The sequence below is a fragment of the Silene latifolia genome, chromosome 8 (assembly GCF_048544455.1).
Source record: "Silene latifolia isolate original U9 population chromosome 8, ASM4854445v1, whole genome shotgun sequence".
Lineage (NCBI taxonomy): Eukaryota > Viridiplantae > Streptophyta > Magnoliopsida > Caryophyllales > Caryophyllaceae > Silene > Silene latifolia.
Genome location: NC_133533.1, coordinates 7,921,174 through 7,938,473, shown reverse-complemented (window position 1 = coordinate 7,938,473; position 17,300 = coordinate 7,921,174). Strand labels below are relative to the sequence as shown.

Sequence of the window (17,300 nt, the reverse complement as noted above, 5' to 3'; positions counted from 1 at the left end):
ATGCTTCAATCCAGCTCAAAATCACAGTTGACTGACTTCATCTCGAGGAACACGGTTATCCTGGAAACGATTTTACAAAGTTGCAAATGTGGAATATATATCGTAAATAAACATTATCATCATTGTCAAACAACCTTGAAACAGAGATGTAAACACTAACCACTTAACCAGTGACAATAAAGAGCACTGGTTTCGAGGCCAGGACTTTGTAATAGTTCAAACATTAGCGGATTTCTGACGATAATCTAATCGTTTTAAGAAACAAGATACATGAAGGAAAATATACTCCTGGTTTGCTGACAAGTTGATCGAACTAGATGAGGTCGAACTACACCGTACTCTTCCCGGCTTGGAGAGACTGCATTCTCTGCTGAAGCTTCATTAACTACCAGAACAAATGCATTAAGTTAATTACAAGAAAATGCACTTTGAAGTTTGAACTAGGAAGTGAAAACTGAAAAGGTTATAACAGCCTTATAATATTATGGCCAGCCTTCAGTTGCATAATGTAAGTATCGACTTGGAATGAAGAACGGAACAATCAAATATACCTTAAATATGTCGATGAATGTCAATACTCCATATACCATCAAGTGATCTAAATATATGAAGAGATAAAATATTGCTTTATCATGACAAATAATAAACATTCATCATACTCCGTATTTAATAACTAATCGATGTTGTGCGTGGTGAAAAGTATATATTGGCTCAAGTTATCATCATACAACCACCAATTTAAAATGACAATGCAAAATGGATGGGTTAAAGTCGCAAAAAGAACTTAATAAGAGCTGTGGTACCAAACTAGCATCCAGTGGATATATTCCTATGAATGAGAATGTGGAAACTCAAGGGTAACCTTTATACCTAATTTCTTAATAGAAGACCAAACAATGCAACTAAAGTGATGTACCAAAGCTAAAATCCGTTGTATGGCATTTTTTACCACCAAGTTGTCACTCTTGACCATGATCCGATCACAACATGTAACTATAGGCCTCAGCCTCAGCCTCTATAACATCCCAGACGTAATCAGCACGCGAAGGTAATTTTAATGTGGCCGATTTCCCCTCTTTTGCAATCAGTTTCGCTACAGCACCCGCTGCTCTAGCTAATTGTCCACCCTTTCCAAGTGTGATTTCTATGTTATGTATGGCCGTGCCTAAGGGCATATCGGTCAAAGGTAGGGCATTTCCCATTTTTATAGGAACTTCTGTACCAGAAACAATGGTATCTCCAATAATAGCCCCTATGGGATGTAAAATATACTCCCTCCGTCCCGGTCAATTGTTGTCCTTTCGTTTTGGCACAAAGACCAAGGAAAGAGGAGAAGGTCAATAACTAAATGACAAGTGGAACAAATTGAATGAGAATGATCAAATTACTCATTAAGTTCATTCTTAAAATAGAAAGGACAACAAATGATTGAGACACCCAAAAATGGAAAAGGACAACAAATGACCGGGACAGAGGGAGTATCTTTTTTTTGATAATAACCTCCTCCCTGCAATCCCTCCTAATCACTCTATCACACAATTCCTACTCCTGCACTTCCTATCTCACATCCTGTCTTTCCTTGCCTTCGCAGCACTCCTTTATAACTTGCCTCCTAAGTCCTACCAATTCCATCTCAGTCAGAACCTCACTAGCCTGCTCTACAATCTTCACAGGGTACTTGTCCAACACTATTACAACCCTGAAACATCTGTTGGACTGAAATCCATCCAAGTCATCTCAATATCCAAGAAAATAAATCCATATTTGCAATGTACGACCCTTTCTCACCGTCAATTCCAGCATTATCAAGTACCAACTATACAGAGCTGAAAGTCTTTGACAATTATACATGGACGCTTCTTAAAACCATATCAAAATTAGCACTTGTCTAATATCTGTTACACCTAGATCCATCGAAGTCATCCTTATACCCAGGTACCCCGTACCTACACAGACTATATCATACCCAAGGCACCACCCTTTCAGTCATTCATAGCCTTACAAACCATACTGATGAAATTTTTTGCCAACCATACTGATATAAAATCATGACAATACAATCGAGGTTCATAAGACAAGAGCATATGGCATTCATAAAGGAGGAACTCCTTGAAGCATCTAAACTCTAAAGAACCTAGTACAAACGAATCAGAGTATTAATGTTATTATTAAAACTAGCACACTAAAAATCAATTGTAATGGCCCGTAAAAATCTACATATACTCAGTGCAATGGACTGCAATCCCTGATGAAGAAAGAGATTTCACCAAATGTTTCCGTCTCCTTAACTATATAGCTTGGCGCACAACAAATTTTATTAAGCCACAAACATTAACGCCTTCCCTCAATGTTTATAAAATATATCCAATTTCCTAAATCTTAAAATCCTCTGCAGTGTAATCATATATTGAGGGAAATGACATCTCAAAATCAACTCCGAATCCAAAGTAGTTATTTAACACTAGGAGATAAATTAATCAGACATTAAATCAGCAAAAAGTTCAACAGGAAGTTGTCTCAACGATAATCTCGCAATGCTACTATCTAAAGCTCACTGAATGTATACAAAAAAAGGTCAACCAATTGAATAAAGCCATGATTTTTTTTAACTAGATTATCAAACAAAGTTTTATTAAGACCATTCAGTGTGTACCAAATCCTCGCACGCGAAATTCAGGATAGCCAAAAGTTGACACTTCTAAATCAGTATCAAAATTGACGTGGCTTCCTTTACACCAGAATAAAAAACTAAAGGATAGCATAAACAGTTGAGAGTAAGGTTACAAAGAAGCACTAAATAAAACAAGAAGAAACCAAATGAATTGATAAAGATTTAGGTACATACCCCCTCCTTTTTGCTATTTTGCTTCCCTTCCATGTCTTGGAGTGTTGCATCAAGACGTTTCCTGAAATACAGACACCCAAAGGCCTAAGGTAAAGATGTGCGGAATTCCTAGAATAAGTATTATACTATTATACGACGAGCAACTCGTATGGTATCTCAGGCAGACAATGAACTTATCACTGTCAATCAAATCTAATGGTTCCACACATAGAAATGAAAAGACAGACATTAGTTGTGGGCCACAATGGCAAAACTGACCCGACCCGATAAGACTGACCCGAGACCTGAAAATGACCCGATAGACCCAAAGTGACCCGAATGACCCAAAATGACCTGAAATGACTTAATCATGACCCAAAATAACCCAAACGACCCGACCCAAAATGACCCGACCCAAAAATGACCTGACGTGAAAGTGACCTGATAAATTGTTGACCCGAAAATGACCCGACGAAGTGACCCAGCCCGAATGACCCATTTGCCAGGTCTAGTTGTGGCCAATATAATGCACACAACTAGAACAAAGAACAAGGTGTCCCTCTGGCCACCCCAGTCCCCACTTTGTTTCGGACAACCTCCAAACATTCCTCCCCTCCTCCCCTTCCATACCATCAAGAGCTCTCCACTCCTCAATGACAAAGGTCTAAAGTACACTAACAAAAAAAAAGTTACCTAGACTCAAATTCAAGTACTGGAGGTGGTGCGAGTCTAAGAATTGGAGTATTGGACACAACTGCTTAGTGAAATAGTTTCATGTTTTGGCCTAACATGTAGTGTCCAAGTGTGGTAGAGGAGGCATGATATTAAATACCCCATTGCGACTGAGAGTTATAACATTCGGAGTATAAGGTTTTAATGTTATCACGGTCACATGTTGATGCGGTAGGCCGGTAGCATTTATGGCGAAGCAACCACGATCAAGCCACGCTAGCCAAGTTTTATTAGATCGGGTCTCAAACCGAATTTAGTACCATGGCTGAAAGGAGTGTCATATCCTTTAAAGACTCAAATTAACATAGCTAATAACCACCTCCCACTTCCCCCTATCCTCCAAGGCCACTTAAGTACTCCATAAATATCTACAACACGATCAACGCATACAATTCATTTCGACTCCTTAAATGTTGCTAAAACCTCATAAGCAACATAGTGGAGGGATCATTGCATAATCCTTGGCCATGACCAATGAGCAAGGCAAAATGCGAGACTTACACTGTCGGTTTTTATCCAGACTATACAAACATCGATCAATCAAAATAAACACAGGCACAAAATAACAAATCAAATTAAACTGAGTAGAGATAACAAGGACATACAACTCTGCAGAAATATACTCAATTCTCTTGCGAACATTTGCATTCGCCTCCGCCAAATCTTGCTTAACTAGAACTGGACCAATCAATTTGTAAACATTTGCATCATCCCTCAGCAAATCTAACTCCTACACCAAATCCACCATTATTTATCAACCATTAATTAACACCAAAATACAATAACTCTTTAACATAATTAACAATATAAATTCTACATATTTGCTTCAACCTTCACTAAACCTAATTCCTACACTAAATCAACAGCGAAAAAACAATGATTACGATATAATTACGATTGAAATTCTAACCTGATTAACACAATAATTCTAACCCAAATAACAATATAATTTCTACAAATTTGCATCATCCTTCACTAAACCTAATCTCTACACTAAATCAACAGCGAAAAAAACAATGGTTACGATATAATTACGATTGGAATTCTAAACTGATTAACACAATAATTCTAACCAATTAACAATATAATTTCTACAAATTTGCATCATCCTTCACTAAATCTAATTCCTACACTAAATTCAACAGCAAAAAGAACGATGATTAGGATTGAAATTCTAACCTAATTAACACAGTAATTCTAACCTAATTAACAATAACGCAAGTAATTAATAATTTTACCTTGAGAACGAGCTCATTTTCGCCAAGTTGAACAGTGTATTTCTTCCTAATTTCATGATTCTTTCCAATATCTGTTAAATTAAGATGAAAATTTTACTTTCCACAAAAATAAAACTACAATTAAAATTAGTGAAAAAAGTGTGATAGAGAATAAATAATGTATGATTAATTACCTTTCTGGAGTTTATGAAGATCGTCGGCTTTGCTCTCGAGGTCGCGCTGAAGTTCTCTCATGGCGGCTGGAGACGCCATTGTAGTCTTGCAATCGCTGCTTTTGTTTTCTTCTTTTCTTTTTTCTCAGTACTTTGAGTTTTGAGTTTCGAGTCCGAGTCCGAGTCCGAGTCCGAGTCTAGGGTTCGAATTATGGTGGAGGACTGGTGGCTATTAGATTGTTCGAGTTACAATCGTTAATGATAAAACGGAAAATGCATGCGGTATTCTTAAGGTTTGATTTTTTGTCGAAAATATTCAAATTTTTTTATCCGGAAGATTTTAAGAGGTCATAACTCGTGTTTACGAGTTTATAAAGTAATAATTTTTTTTTTTCAAATCGGTCACCGGCTTTTTTCTTCAAGCAAGTTTTTTCTTTTGTAAAATGTATAAAAGGTACGTACTCCGTATGTAATTTTATCTTTGAATAGATTGTTTGATCATGTCGTTCCATCCTTACCTACCACGCTCATAGTTCAACTTTAACTACCACCCCACCTCCGAGCTTACCGCCGTTGTAATTTGTAAATCAGCTAGTTTTGCTATAGACGAATATAATAGACGGATATATATCCGTCTATAGCTAAAGACGTGTCAAATAGTTTGAAAGTGGTGATATTTTTGGCCCCCATCACCCCACTTGTTACTTATCCTATTAGTAATATGATATTGTATTTGGCCCGTTTTTAGTTATAGACAGATATGTACCGTCTATAATGAGATTTTGTGTTTGTAAACCTCCATGTACATTTACAACCACCTAACCTAGGCACCTAGCTACCATTATTATCTTGACACATGAACCACACGCTCTTTGTACCCCGGAGGGGTCCCTTATTATTTTCACCCTAGTCCTTGAAAGAGGTCCTGTTGACTTGTGATAAAGCGAAAATTTCAAATAGCCCTTTTCAAAGGTATTTTTGGTGAGCGGCTTTTGTATTGGTAGATCGTAAATTTTACTTCCTCCGTTTTTATATGATATATCCATTTATTAAATATATAAGTAGAGTATTTTAATAAAGGAAAATGAGATGACGACACCAGGTGTTACTCAAATTGAGCGACACCTAGGGTATTATTGTAATTTACCTATGCATTTTAGTTTCCCTCCATCTAAATTTAAATTTTAAACTAATTAATGCTAAAGGGTTGTTTAGTAACTTAACATCAATTAACTAATTTAACAATAATGATAATAAATAATAAATTAAAAAAAAATTGAAAGATTCTGTATGATATTGGTGGAACAATCTCATAAACCAAAGTAAAACCAGATCGGCGGGTGTTGCAAAGTTGTAATTTGTTCTTCCATATGAATGCAAGGACAACCCTGTTTACTTGAATTGTCGATTTGTCATTTTGTTTCCCACTAAATGTTAATTTGTTCTTCCTGTGAATTAAAACACAACAAATTCAAAGAACAATTTATATTTCATTTTTCGTTTGTGCAATTGAACATACCTTAACAATTATAAATCTAATGGAAAATTTCAATAAGGTATTTGTCGTTTTACATTTGGGGATAAAATTCTTTGTTTTTTGTTAATCGGTAAACGTATAATTTGATGATGAAGATAAAGTTTGTTATGATATGTATGTTGTATAATACTCCGTATAAGATATCAATAGGTCTTGGTATAGACGGGTGGGGCGAACAGACGGGTAAAGACCTCTAATAAAATGGGTAGGGGGGACAAGATGGGGCACCTCCATGTGCTTCCCACTTTATGGCAAATGGGTATTTTGTGAGGGAATACGGATAGTGTCCGTCTATAATGAGAATTTGTGATAAGATATAGTTTAGTTTTCATTAGTATGGAGTATCTTTTATATTTTATTTTGTTAAGATAATGATTGTGAATTACGGTTTTATCCCTACCATATTGGCGCAAAAATGAAAATTACAATTTAATTTTTAATTTTTTTCTATTATTTTATTAGGGTGTAACCGAAACTCGGTAACACCCGGTGTCGCCCTAGCACTTTCCTTTAATAAAATTGGTATATCATATGAGAATGAAGGAAGTACTCCGTATTAGCTAGTGCATTCACAGTTCACACAAATACCCTTGTTTTACTATCTCTCGGGAATGTCATCGAGCAACAAATTTTATGTTGGTCACCAGAGTTATAGTAGCAAAAGGGTCATTTTCTTCTAGCGTATATGAGCATCCTCAGTCCTCACACCTACCACTAGGCTACGTATAGGGTGTTCAATTCAAATCGCTAGAACAAAGCCCGAATAAAAAAATGTAGGGTTCGATTAAACAAATCCCACTTTTGATTAATCGAAGCAATTTTTCTGTGATCCTTGAAGAAGCCTATATAAATAGTTTAAATATCCACATGTGAGTATCTCACATTAATAAAAGAAAATAGAGATTACTACTTTATAAGTTGATAAGATATTCCATCTATTATTAATTGGTTTCAGAGTGAAATCTCCTTGTGCCTATAAAACAGACTATCTCTCCTTCATTTGACCCAGATCCATTGCATGATTTAACATGATCATCGTCAATATTCATACTTCAAATGGCTCTGTTGCGATTGAAATTTTCCATTCTACAGACTACAGAGATGGCATGGTGATGGTGGCAAAGCCGACCAAACCCGAATGACCCGACTCATATTAACCCAACTCAAACCCGAATAAACATAATCCAAAGTTGATCCGATTCGGTCCAACATCCAACCTAAAAAATGGAAAAAGACTTGATAGTATAGACATGAACCCGAGTACAACGCGACACAAAATAATTCTATAGAGATCGAGTACACTCGAATTTGTCATATCATAACTCCAAAAGGCCATATTAGGCTATTCGCCACCAGCTCAACACGAGGGTAATCACAAGAATCACGTTATCAACACGTTGTTGATCACAAGACTGAAGTTATCAAACTTGAGATCTGGTATATCCTTATTATCCAGTGGCAGAGCTAGAAATTGAATTTTGCGGAGAAAACTGATAATGGTATAAAGAGAACTCGGAAATTTATAGAAAATTTTAACTAAAACCTTTGCGAATTGCGATTGCTATCTGTCAGCACGGACGAGCGCCCCTACTAGCCCCTTCCTAGCTCCACCACTGCTACTATCCCTCAATGAGGCCAAACCACCATGCATCAAACTATCAAAGATTCAAATACGTATGTACATGCAAGATGACAGCTTGTAATAATCCAAAATAAAAATGGACCATATTACATTAGTTGTCACAAATAAATAAGATGGTAAAATAACAAAATGACATAATACATTATACACCAAGACATCGACAGTTCGTCTAACAATGACATCTCTAAAAACAAGAGCTTACCCACCTCCATTTATTGTCTACTAGTATAACGTAATTGACCCATCAAATATTATTACTAATAGTACTTGATTATTGTAATTATCCTATTTTGTAGTAATTGTAGGGCATATGTCTTATCCAATTAGTTGTATAATAATTATTGCCAGGGGTGTTTAAGGCTACGGGCAACCACGGGCGTGGGAACCGGATTTCCGCTTTTGGTCACCGTATTATAAACTTTTATTAATGAAATTCAATACAAAGCTCGAAGTATAATATACTTGTGCATTTATTTTGGGGCCTCATTTTTCCGTGTCGCACTGGACCTCTATTTGTTTTAAGACGCCCCTGATTATTGATATTCATTATTGTTTTTATAGCTTACTTGATCGATGGTAGATGAATATGTCTCTCGACTCGATATTATTTTCTCTTAAAACGATAAAAAGTAGTTGAGGTTCTTTTCGGGCGAAAGGAGTTATAAATTGAACTGAAAGAAGTTGTGTTGATGTGAAGTGAAATAAAGTGAGTAAAGCCACTGAACCCGATAAGATAGACTGATCCGAATGAATAACCGACCTGCATCTGTCCTGAAACCCGGATCCACCCAATCCTATTCATCCCGGCCAAAATGTTAGTTATCGCGTACTCGTCGTTATCCTCAAATAACTTGAAAACAACTCACCTGAAAATGTTCTAAACCCGAAATGACTTGACTTGACCCGACCCAGCCTGAATTCTTGCAAATTTGAACAACCCGAACCTGAATTGATCTGACCCGAACGCGCCCCGCGCGATTGACTCATGTATAAGTTGAGTTGGGCTGAATTGAATGAAGTTAAACTGAGAGTTAATTTGAGTAGAGTTGAGCTAAAAAGAACTGTATTGAATGGAGTTGAGCTGAATTGAAATAAGTTGAAATTAAACTTGAAAAAACAAGACAAATTGATGCTTGGCACGAAAAAATAATCATTATCATTAGTCATTTCTTACATAAGAAACTCTCTCGATGAGAAGCGACTTTTTTTTTTTTTTTTAATATGGAAAACGCCCGAAGGCATTAATCTATTAAAGAAATATCAAACGATACAGCAACGTTTGCAGAAGGTGGTAAACTATCCTCCCAGGCCATACAACTTTACCAATAATAGACGGAAAACAATGAGCTAATTCATGAGCGACACAGTTGACTGAAACTTGTAGCTAATCTCCATGATATCCTCTATGAAAAGCGAGAACATACTTTTTCCTTGCTTCTTGCTTTTTATCGCATCTATCACTTGCATATATGAGAAGTGACTTCTTAATTAACGGCAATGCATTATTAGGTGTTGGGGAATTCGAACCTTAGAACTCGTTATTTACTATATCTCCTTTTTTTTTTTTGAAACCACTATATATCCTTTTTAATCACTAGACTAAAATATATTCAATTATTAAAAGTAAGTAAATTTATGTGAAAATAGAAGAGCTAATGAAGAGTTTATATTATGGTTACATATTACTTACATTGCCATTTGTTAATGCATGTAGCATAACTGACATATTTTTTGTGGGTACGTTAGGCAAGTGGCAGCATCTATCTTTGATTCTTATTTACGTGCACAATTGCACATGTATTGAACTCCTTAATTAGTAGGTCTCTACTCTCTACCATCCATTTTTGATATTATTATTCAAGAATGGCACTCCATGTCTCCAATTATCCAATTATAGATTTCTCAAAAATAATTCAATTACATAAGGTCCCATTAAATGTATATGGAAAGAAAAATAATGTTTGAACACGCAATTATATGACATAAATATACGATTGTGATGCTAGAACATCAATCTTTATGAATTTACTATGGCGTATATGGCCCTGTTTTTTTTAGTGAAATTGTCTGAACTAAACTAAACTAAACTAAATTTATTGGAGCTGAACTGAACTAAACGAAGAGTTGAACTGAACTGAATGAAGCTGAACTGAACTGAAATAAGCTGAAATTAAGTCCAAAAGAACAGGGTTAATTTGGTTAATAACTTACATATTATGACCTTACACAATTAACATAATAAATTATAAACCATATTTTTGTAAATTATGAGTATAGTTCTATTGATATGGGTGTAAAGGTTTTTACGGAAAATTCAATTGTAATTGTATTTATGTAAAACTGTCTTATAAACTAATTGTTTGATTTATCGATATCAGAGACGACAACGATTTTTTATTCTTTGGATTTGATCCTACAAACCGAATAAAACATTTTATAAAGCCGGCCTCGACTCCAAATGTGACTTTAACTAATATAGTTTTTCGAAAATGACAGAATAACATGCGAAATAATAAAGTACTAACTTGATTACCCAACAAATAACACGTCGCAATCTTATAAATTCAATATGTTGCATGGAGTCCTTGACTCAAATTATTTGTCCAACAAAATAAAATTTTACCAAACAAGTACATACATTAAATAAATTTACACACATATTTTACCTTACCTTATAAAGGTAATTTCGTCCATTTTTTACGTACTTAAAATGAAGGGAATTTGCACCTTTTTGAGAGATAAACCTTGCAATCATCCTTAGGACATATCGTAGGACAAAACGCAAGATCGTCACATCCGTCGGATCGGACCCGATTAAAATCAATTAACGTGACAAACATTGAGATGAACAACACGAGTAAGTTAAGCGCATAACGTTGGCCAATGCATTGGTGTCCACCTGCTCCAAATACCAAGTAATTTCGTTTATATAACTGGTCTTCTCTTCTTTCCTCGGAATAAAACCGGTCTGGGTCAAAACGATGTGGATCAGTGAACCCTTGGAACCCTGACTCGTAGACTGAGGGGAAGACTACACTACCCTTTGGGATAGTGTACTCCTCAGTGAGTGGGAATTCCTCTTTTGTCAGGTGAGGTACGAGCGTGGCTGGGGCACGGATCCTAAGTACTTCACGTGCCACAGCATGCACGTACCTCATTTCTGACAGTTGTTCAGCTGTGATTGGTTTGTTTGACTCTGGTTTCCAGATAGTCTCAACTTCCTCCCTAGCCTTCTGAAGGACGTCTGGGTGGGCGTCTAGTAAGACGACCGCCCAGAGTAAGGAGGAAGTAGACGCGTCTTGTGCGGCGAACAGGAAGTCGAACAAGTGGGCCCCTATCTCTCGGTCGCTACAATTTGGCGGCGGGGTTGTTGTCGTTGACTCTTGTCTCACTAACTCTTGCATCCAAAAGTCAATCATACACTTAGGCTCCTCTTCCTCTATTCTCATCTTATTCTTACTCTCATTCGCCCACCCGGCTAGCATTCCGACTAGCCGGTCTACTGCATGCCGGGCTTTACAGAACGCAAAACCCGGTAAATCAATAGGGAGAGCAATTACACCCACGTTGAAATAATTATAGTCCTCCCTAAACCGTTCACGTGCCTTTTCGCTCAAATACGGCCCTACAAACACGTTCTGAGACGTCTCAAGATTCATATCTCGAGCCAGTAGCCTTAGGGCTACTGGCTCTGGCTTCTCAGTACCACCCGATGACAGCCCAACCCAACGATCAAAATGTTTCAATATTACCGTCTGTTGAATGTCAATATACGTAGAAAGCGCCTTCGGGGTGAAATTCGGCGCCATTTGACGTCGAAGATCTTTATGCTCTTGACCAAACAAATATATCATGTTATGTTTTCCAAACAACTTCTTACCAAAAGGATGACCAACAAGCTGAAACCCATCCGGCCGAAGATTAGCGAAAATCCTATGACTCATCTCCGAGTCCCTTACAAAAACTATAAACTGACCAATTACGTAATTGGCTGAGACCCCGAGAGGGGATGACCTGGCATAATCTGCCTGGTCGTCCCAGAATTTCTCAGGGTCTCGGATTAAAGATATAACATTGCCTAAAAAAGGGATCACACAATTTGGTCCTGGTAGTATAGACTTCTTTTTTAGGTACAATATTTGTTCAAGAAACAAAACAAATGCAACTATTGTAAATGCATATGGTGCAAACCACCTTACAAATGACCATTTTTCAAAATTTATCTCCATTATAAAAACTTTATTTAGATTTATATTTGCTTTTTTTTTTGTGGTTTTTAGGGTTTGGGTATATACGTGATTTTTATAGTTTTTTTTTGTGAAAAAATGAAGATTATTATGAATTTTTTTGTAGGGAAAAATGACAAAATATTGATGATTTTGGACACACTAAAAGAAGACACATAAATTTTCCAGATATGCATGCATATGCATGTTGGAGACAAGTTTAATAAATTTTTCAGCAAATTTCTGAAATTTCTGACTGTTTGTTAGTGTGAATTCAGCAGAAATGTCAGTGTAGATGAGGATTGAGGATTGAGGAAAGAGGTGAGTAGGTTAGAAGCGTGGAAGGGGAAAATATTTTGAGAGTTTGAGGAGTGAAGCTAGGATCAACATAAGCATGTTTATATAAGAGTAGAGGAGGTTTGTTGAGAGACGGTTTCTTGATAAATTATTGACGATAAATTGTAATTTGACATAAAAAAAAAGTGTATTGTATAAAAAAAGTTGATGGTTAATTGCAATTTGAAAACAGAATTGTAAACAAAATGCTTAAAATGGGTATGTTAAAATAAAAACACAAATTCTCATTATAGGGAGATATCCGTCTATACTTATAGACGAGTAAAATATCCACCCACTTCAACATAATACATGCAACAAATTGCATGGTGGGGCCAAAAAATGACACCAATATAAACATATTTGACCCGTCTTCACTTTAGACATAGTGAGATTAATTGAAATAGAAATGGGGTGTTAATAAAAGTGTAGTTCTCTTGTCAAACGGACTATTTCTTCTAGTAATGAGACGGATCAAATGTAATCATTTGACGATAAAATAATGTAAATATTTTCTGATAAAATATTACCACCAATATTTTTTTTGTTAAAAGGTGACAATTTTAATTAGTTATAACCATTTTATTATTAAATGGTAACTATTTATCGTAAAATGATTACATTTGATCCGTCAAACAGTCAGACAAAAATAGTCCGTCTGAAACAAGAATTGTCGCTAATAAAATGGTTTCCAATCTATGATCAAATATAAAACACAGTCTTTCTAAGTACAAAGTTATTGTGAGTCACCTTCAATAACTTATTGAAATACTGTTTCTTCCAAGTTTTTGTGATAAGATTATAAGAATATATAAGGACGATGATAGAATATTATCGCCTTATCGGGTGATATTGAGATCTGGTAGTCTAATACGTACTAGATTTCACATATCTTAACTCTATATAGCTATATTGGGTTCACTATTTTACCAAATGTTGTGGGATTCATGCATGATACGAGTGACGATGCTCAAGATACGAGTGACGCTGCTCAAGATTCGGAAGTTGGTAGTTTTGTGCTAAGGGTTGGAACCGATGCTTCGATGGGCTCAATGGCACGTTGTTTTTGTATGGTGTCTTGCGTTGGTCCATCTTGACAAATTACATTAAGCTTACATTTTATCTTATTTGTTTGAGTTAATAAAGGGTTGTCAATGAGTCTTTAGTTGCCTTTTCTAATTATTAGCAATAAGGAGTTTTTATTATTTTAGCCTTTATAGCTTATTTAAAGAGGATTTTTGGGTTGTCTTTGGTTGATCAAACAACCGTCCTCTTTGGCTATTTATAGCCTTTGGTTTGCTTGTAATTATTGACTCAGAAATCATAATAAAAAACACAACTTGCTTGCTTAGCATTTTTCCGATATTTATTCAAACGCGTCTTTGAATATTAACTTTGTTCGATCTCAATAGGTCTTGAGTTCGTTCGCCATTGATAAGTTATAAGTCTAACTTGTCAAATATCACTTCCGCATTTTTATTTCGTATCATAAGTGGTATCAGAGCTTCGGCTCTTGATTTTCTTAAACCAAGGGGAGAAGAAAGTGTTCGATCCTAGTTTACCACCTGTTTTTGATGTTTATGATGATGATATCGTGTATCAGGTTGTTCCACAAATAGAACACGTTGGCACTCTAGTGGTCTTTTATATCTCACAAATAATAATGCCTAAGATTGGCTTGGACGAGTTCGCATTGTCTTTGATTAGCAAGGAAACAAAGGACACGGTTTGGACAGCCCAAGAGAATTGTGGGAATACGTATGAAACCATGAACATAATAAGTCCAGAACTTGATGCTATAAGTTTGACGTTTCTATATAATAATGTATTGCATTATCACGGTTTTAATGGAATTCCAAGAATAGTTCGTGGGTTTAATGAATTTAGGCAGGACATGGGTCAGGGCAGTACGCTTTTCGTGAACGACACATTAACAGCATTTCTAAGTATGCGAATGTGTGATTGGAACCAGCAGCAAACATCCAAGATGTTCAATCCAGACATTTTGGGAACCAAGGAAGGACACATATCGCAGTCCTTGTCTCGACATTGGAAGGCACAAGAATTGGGACAATTCTTTTTGAAGAAAAAGGGCGGATGATACGAGTGACGATGCTCAAGATACGAGTGACGTTGCTCAAGATTCGAAAGTTGGTAGTTTTGTGCTAAGGGTTGGAACCGATGCTTCGATGGGCTCAATGGCACGTTGTGTTTGTATGGTATCTTGCGTTGGTCCATCTTGACAAATTACATTAAGCTTACATTTTATCTTATTTGTTTGAGTTAATAAAGGGTTGTCAAGGAGTCTTTAGTTGCCTTTTCTAATTATTAGCAATAAGGAGTCTTTATTATTTTAGCCTTTATAGCTTGTTTAAAGAGGACTTTTGGGTTGTCTTTGGTTGATCAAACAACCATCCTCTTTGGCTATTTATAGCATTTGGTTTGCTTGTAATTATTGACTCAGAAATCATAATCAAAAACACAACTTGCTTGCTTAGCATTTTTCCGTTATTTATTCAAACGCGTCTTTGAATATTAACTTTGTTCGATCTCAATAGGTCTTGAGTTCGTTCGCCATTGATAAGTTATAGGTCTAACTTGTCAAATATCGCTTCCGCATTTTTAATTCGTATCATAAGTGGTATCAGAGCTTCGACTCTTGATTTTCTTAAACCAAGGGGAGAAGAAAGTGTTCGATCCTAGTTTACCACCCGTTTTTGATGTTTATGATGATGATATCGTGTATCAGGTTGTTCCACAAATAGAACACGTTGGTACTCTAGTGGTCTTTTATATCTCACAAATAATATTGCCTAAGGTTGGCTTGGACGAGTTCGCATTGTCTTTGATTAGCAAGCAAAGGACACGGTTTGGACAGCCCAAGAGAATTGTGGGAATACGTATGAAACCATGAACATAGTCCAGAACTTGATGCTATAAGTTTGACGTTTCTATATAATAATGTATTGCATTATCACGGTTTCAATGGAATTTCAAGATTAGTTCGTGGGTTTAATGAATTTAGGCAGGAAATGGGTCAGGGCAGTACGCTTTTCGTGAACGGCACATTAACAACATTTCTAAGTATGCGAATGTGTGATTGGAACCAGCACCAAACGTCCAAGATGTTCAATCCAGGCATTTTGGGAGCCAAGGAAGGACACATATCGCAGTCCTTGTCTCGACATTGAAAGGCACAAGAATTAGGACAATTCTTTTTGAAGAAAAGGGCGGAAGATACGAGTGACGATGCTCAAGTTACGAGTGACGTTGATCAAGATTCGAAAGTTGGTAGTTTTGTGCTAAGGGTTGGAACCGATGCTTCGATGGGCTCAATGGCACGTTGTGTTTGTATGGTGTCTTGCGTTGGTCCATCTTGACAAATTACATTAAGCTTACATTTTATCTTATTTGTTTGAGTTAATAAACGGTTGTCAAGGAGTCTTTAGTTGCCTTTTCTAATCATTAGCAATAAGGAGTCTTTATTATTTTAGCCTTTATAGCTTATTTAAAGAGGACTTTTGGGTTGTCTTTGGTTGATCAAACAACCGTCCTCTTTGGCTATTTATAGCCTTTGATTTGCTTGTAATTATTGACTCAGAAATCATAATAAAAAACACAACTTGCTTGCTTAGCATTTTTCCGTTATTTATTCAAACGCGTCTTTGAATATTAACTTTGTTCGATCTCAATAGGTCTTGAGTTCGTTCGCCATTGATAAGTTATAGGTCTAACTTGTCAAATATCGCTTCCGCATTTTTAATTCGTATCATAAGTGGTATCAGAGCTTCGGCTCTTGATTTTCTTAAACTAAGATGGTCCTATGGGGGAGAAGAAAGTGTTCGATCCTAGTTTGCCACCTGTTTTTGATGTTTATGATGATGATGATGATATCGTGTATCAGGTTGTTCCACAAATAGAACACGTTGGCACTCTAGTGGTCTTTTATATCTCACAAATAATAATGCCTAAGGTTGGCTTGGACGAGTTCGCATTGTCTTTGATTAGCAAGCAAACAAAGGACACGGTTTGGATAGCCCAAGAGAATTGTGGGAATACGTATGAAACCATGAACATAATAAGTCCAGAACTTGATACTATAAGTTTGACGTTTCTATATAATAATGTATTGCATTATCACGGTTTCAATGGAATTCCAAGATTAGTTGGTGGGTTTAATCAATTTAGGCAGGAAATGGGTCAGGGCAGTACGCTTTTCGTGAGCGGCACATTAACAGCATTTCTAAGTATGCGAATGTGTGATTGGAACCAGCAGCAAACGTCCAAGATGTTCAATCCAGGCATTTTGGGAGCCAAGGAAGGACACATATCGCAGTCCCTGTCTCGACATTGGAAGGCACAAGAATTGGGACAATTCTCTTTGAAGAAAAGGGCGGATGATACGAGTGACGATGCTCAAGATACGAGTGACGTTGCTCAAGATTCGGAAGTTGGTAGTTTTGTGCTAAGAGTTGGAACCGATGCTTCGATGGGCTCAATGGCACGTTGTATTTGTATGGTGTCTTGCGTTGGTCCATCTTGACAAATTACATTAAGCTTACATTTTATCTTATTTGTTTGAGTTAATAAAGGGTTGTCAAGGAGTCTTTAGT

General features: G+C 36.4%; 2 protein-coding genes across 2 annotated transcripts; both read right to left on the bottom strand.

Moving 5' to 3' along the window:
- Positions 1-70: 70 nt before the first annotated feature.
- On the bottom strand, positions 71-5,406 carry LOC141596239 (prefoldin subunit 6). Its single transcript, XM_074416337.1, has 5 exons — positions 4,968-5,406; positions 4,795-4,865; positions 4,162-4,286; positions 2,846-2,906; positions 71-385 (listed from the first exon to the last, which is right to left on the bottom strand). The coding sequence occupies exons 1-5, from the start codon at positions 5,044-5,046 to the stop codon at positions 329-331; spliced, it is 393 nt and encodes a 130-aa protein (XP_074272438.1). The 5' UTR covers positions 5,047-5,406; the 3' UTR covers positions 71-328.
- A 5,248-nt stretch (positions 5,407-10,654) lies between these two features.
- LOC141596237 (cytochrome P450 710A1-like) lies at positions 10,655-12,735 on the bottom strand. The gene has a single exon (XM_074416335.1). The coding sequence runs from the start codon at positions 12,352-12,354 to the stop codon at positions 10,831-10,833; it is 1,524 nt and encodes a 507-aa protein (XP_074272436.1). The 5' UTR covers positions 12,355-12,735; the 3' UTR covers positions 10,655-10,830.
- Positions 12,736-17,300: the final 4,565 nt, after the last annotated feature.

Bases quoted from the DNA above. Each gene is read 5' to 3' on its own strand.
- LOC141596239 (XM_074416337.1), bottom strand. From the start codon at position 5,046: ATGGCGTCTCCAGCCGCCATGAGAGAACTTCAGCGCGACCTCGAGAGC. The intron at 2,907-4,161 runs GTATGTCCTTGT...TCTGTATTTCAG, and splicing joins GAGTATATTTCTGCAGAGTT to GAAACGTCTTGATGCAACAC. The intron at 386-2,845 runs GTATGTACCTAA...TTGTTCTGGTAG, and splicing joins AAAATAGCAAAAAGGAGGGG to TTAATGAAGCTTCAGCAGAG.
- LOC141596237 (XM_074416335.1), bottom strand. From the start codon at position 12,354: ATGGAGATAAATTTTGAAAAATGGTCATTTGTAAGGTGGTTTGCACCA.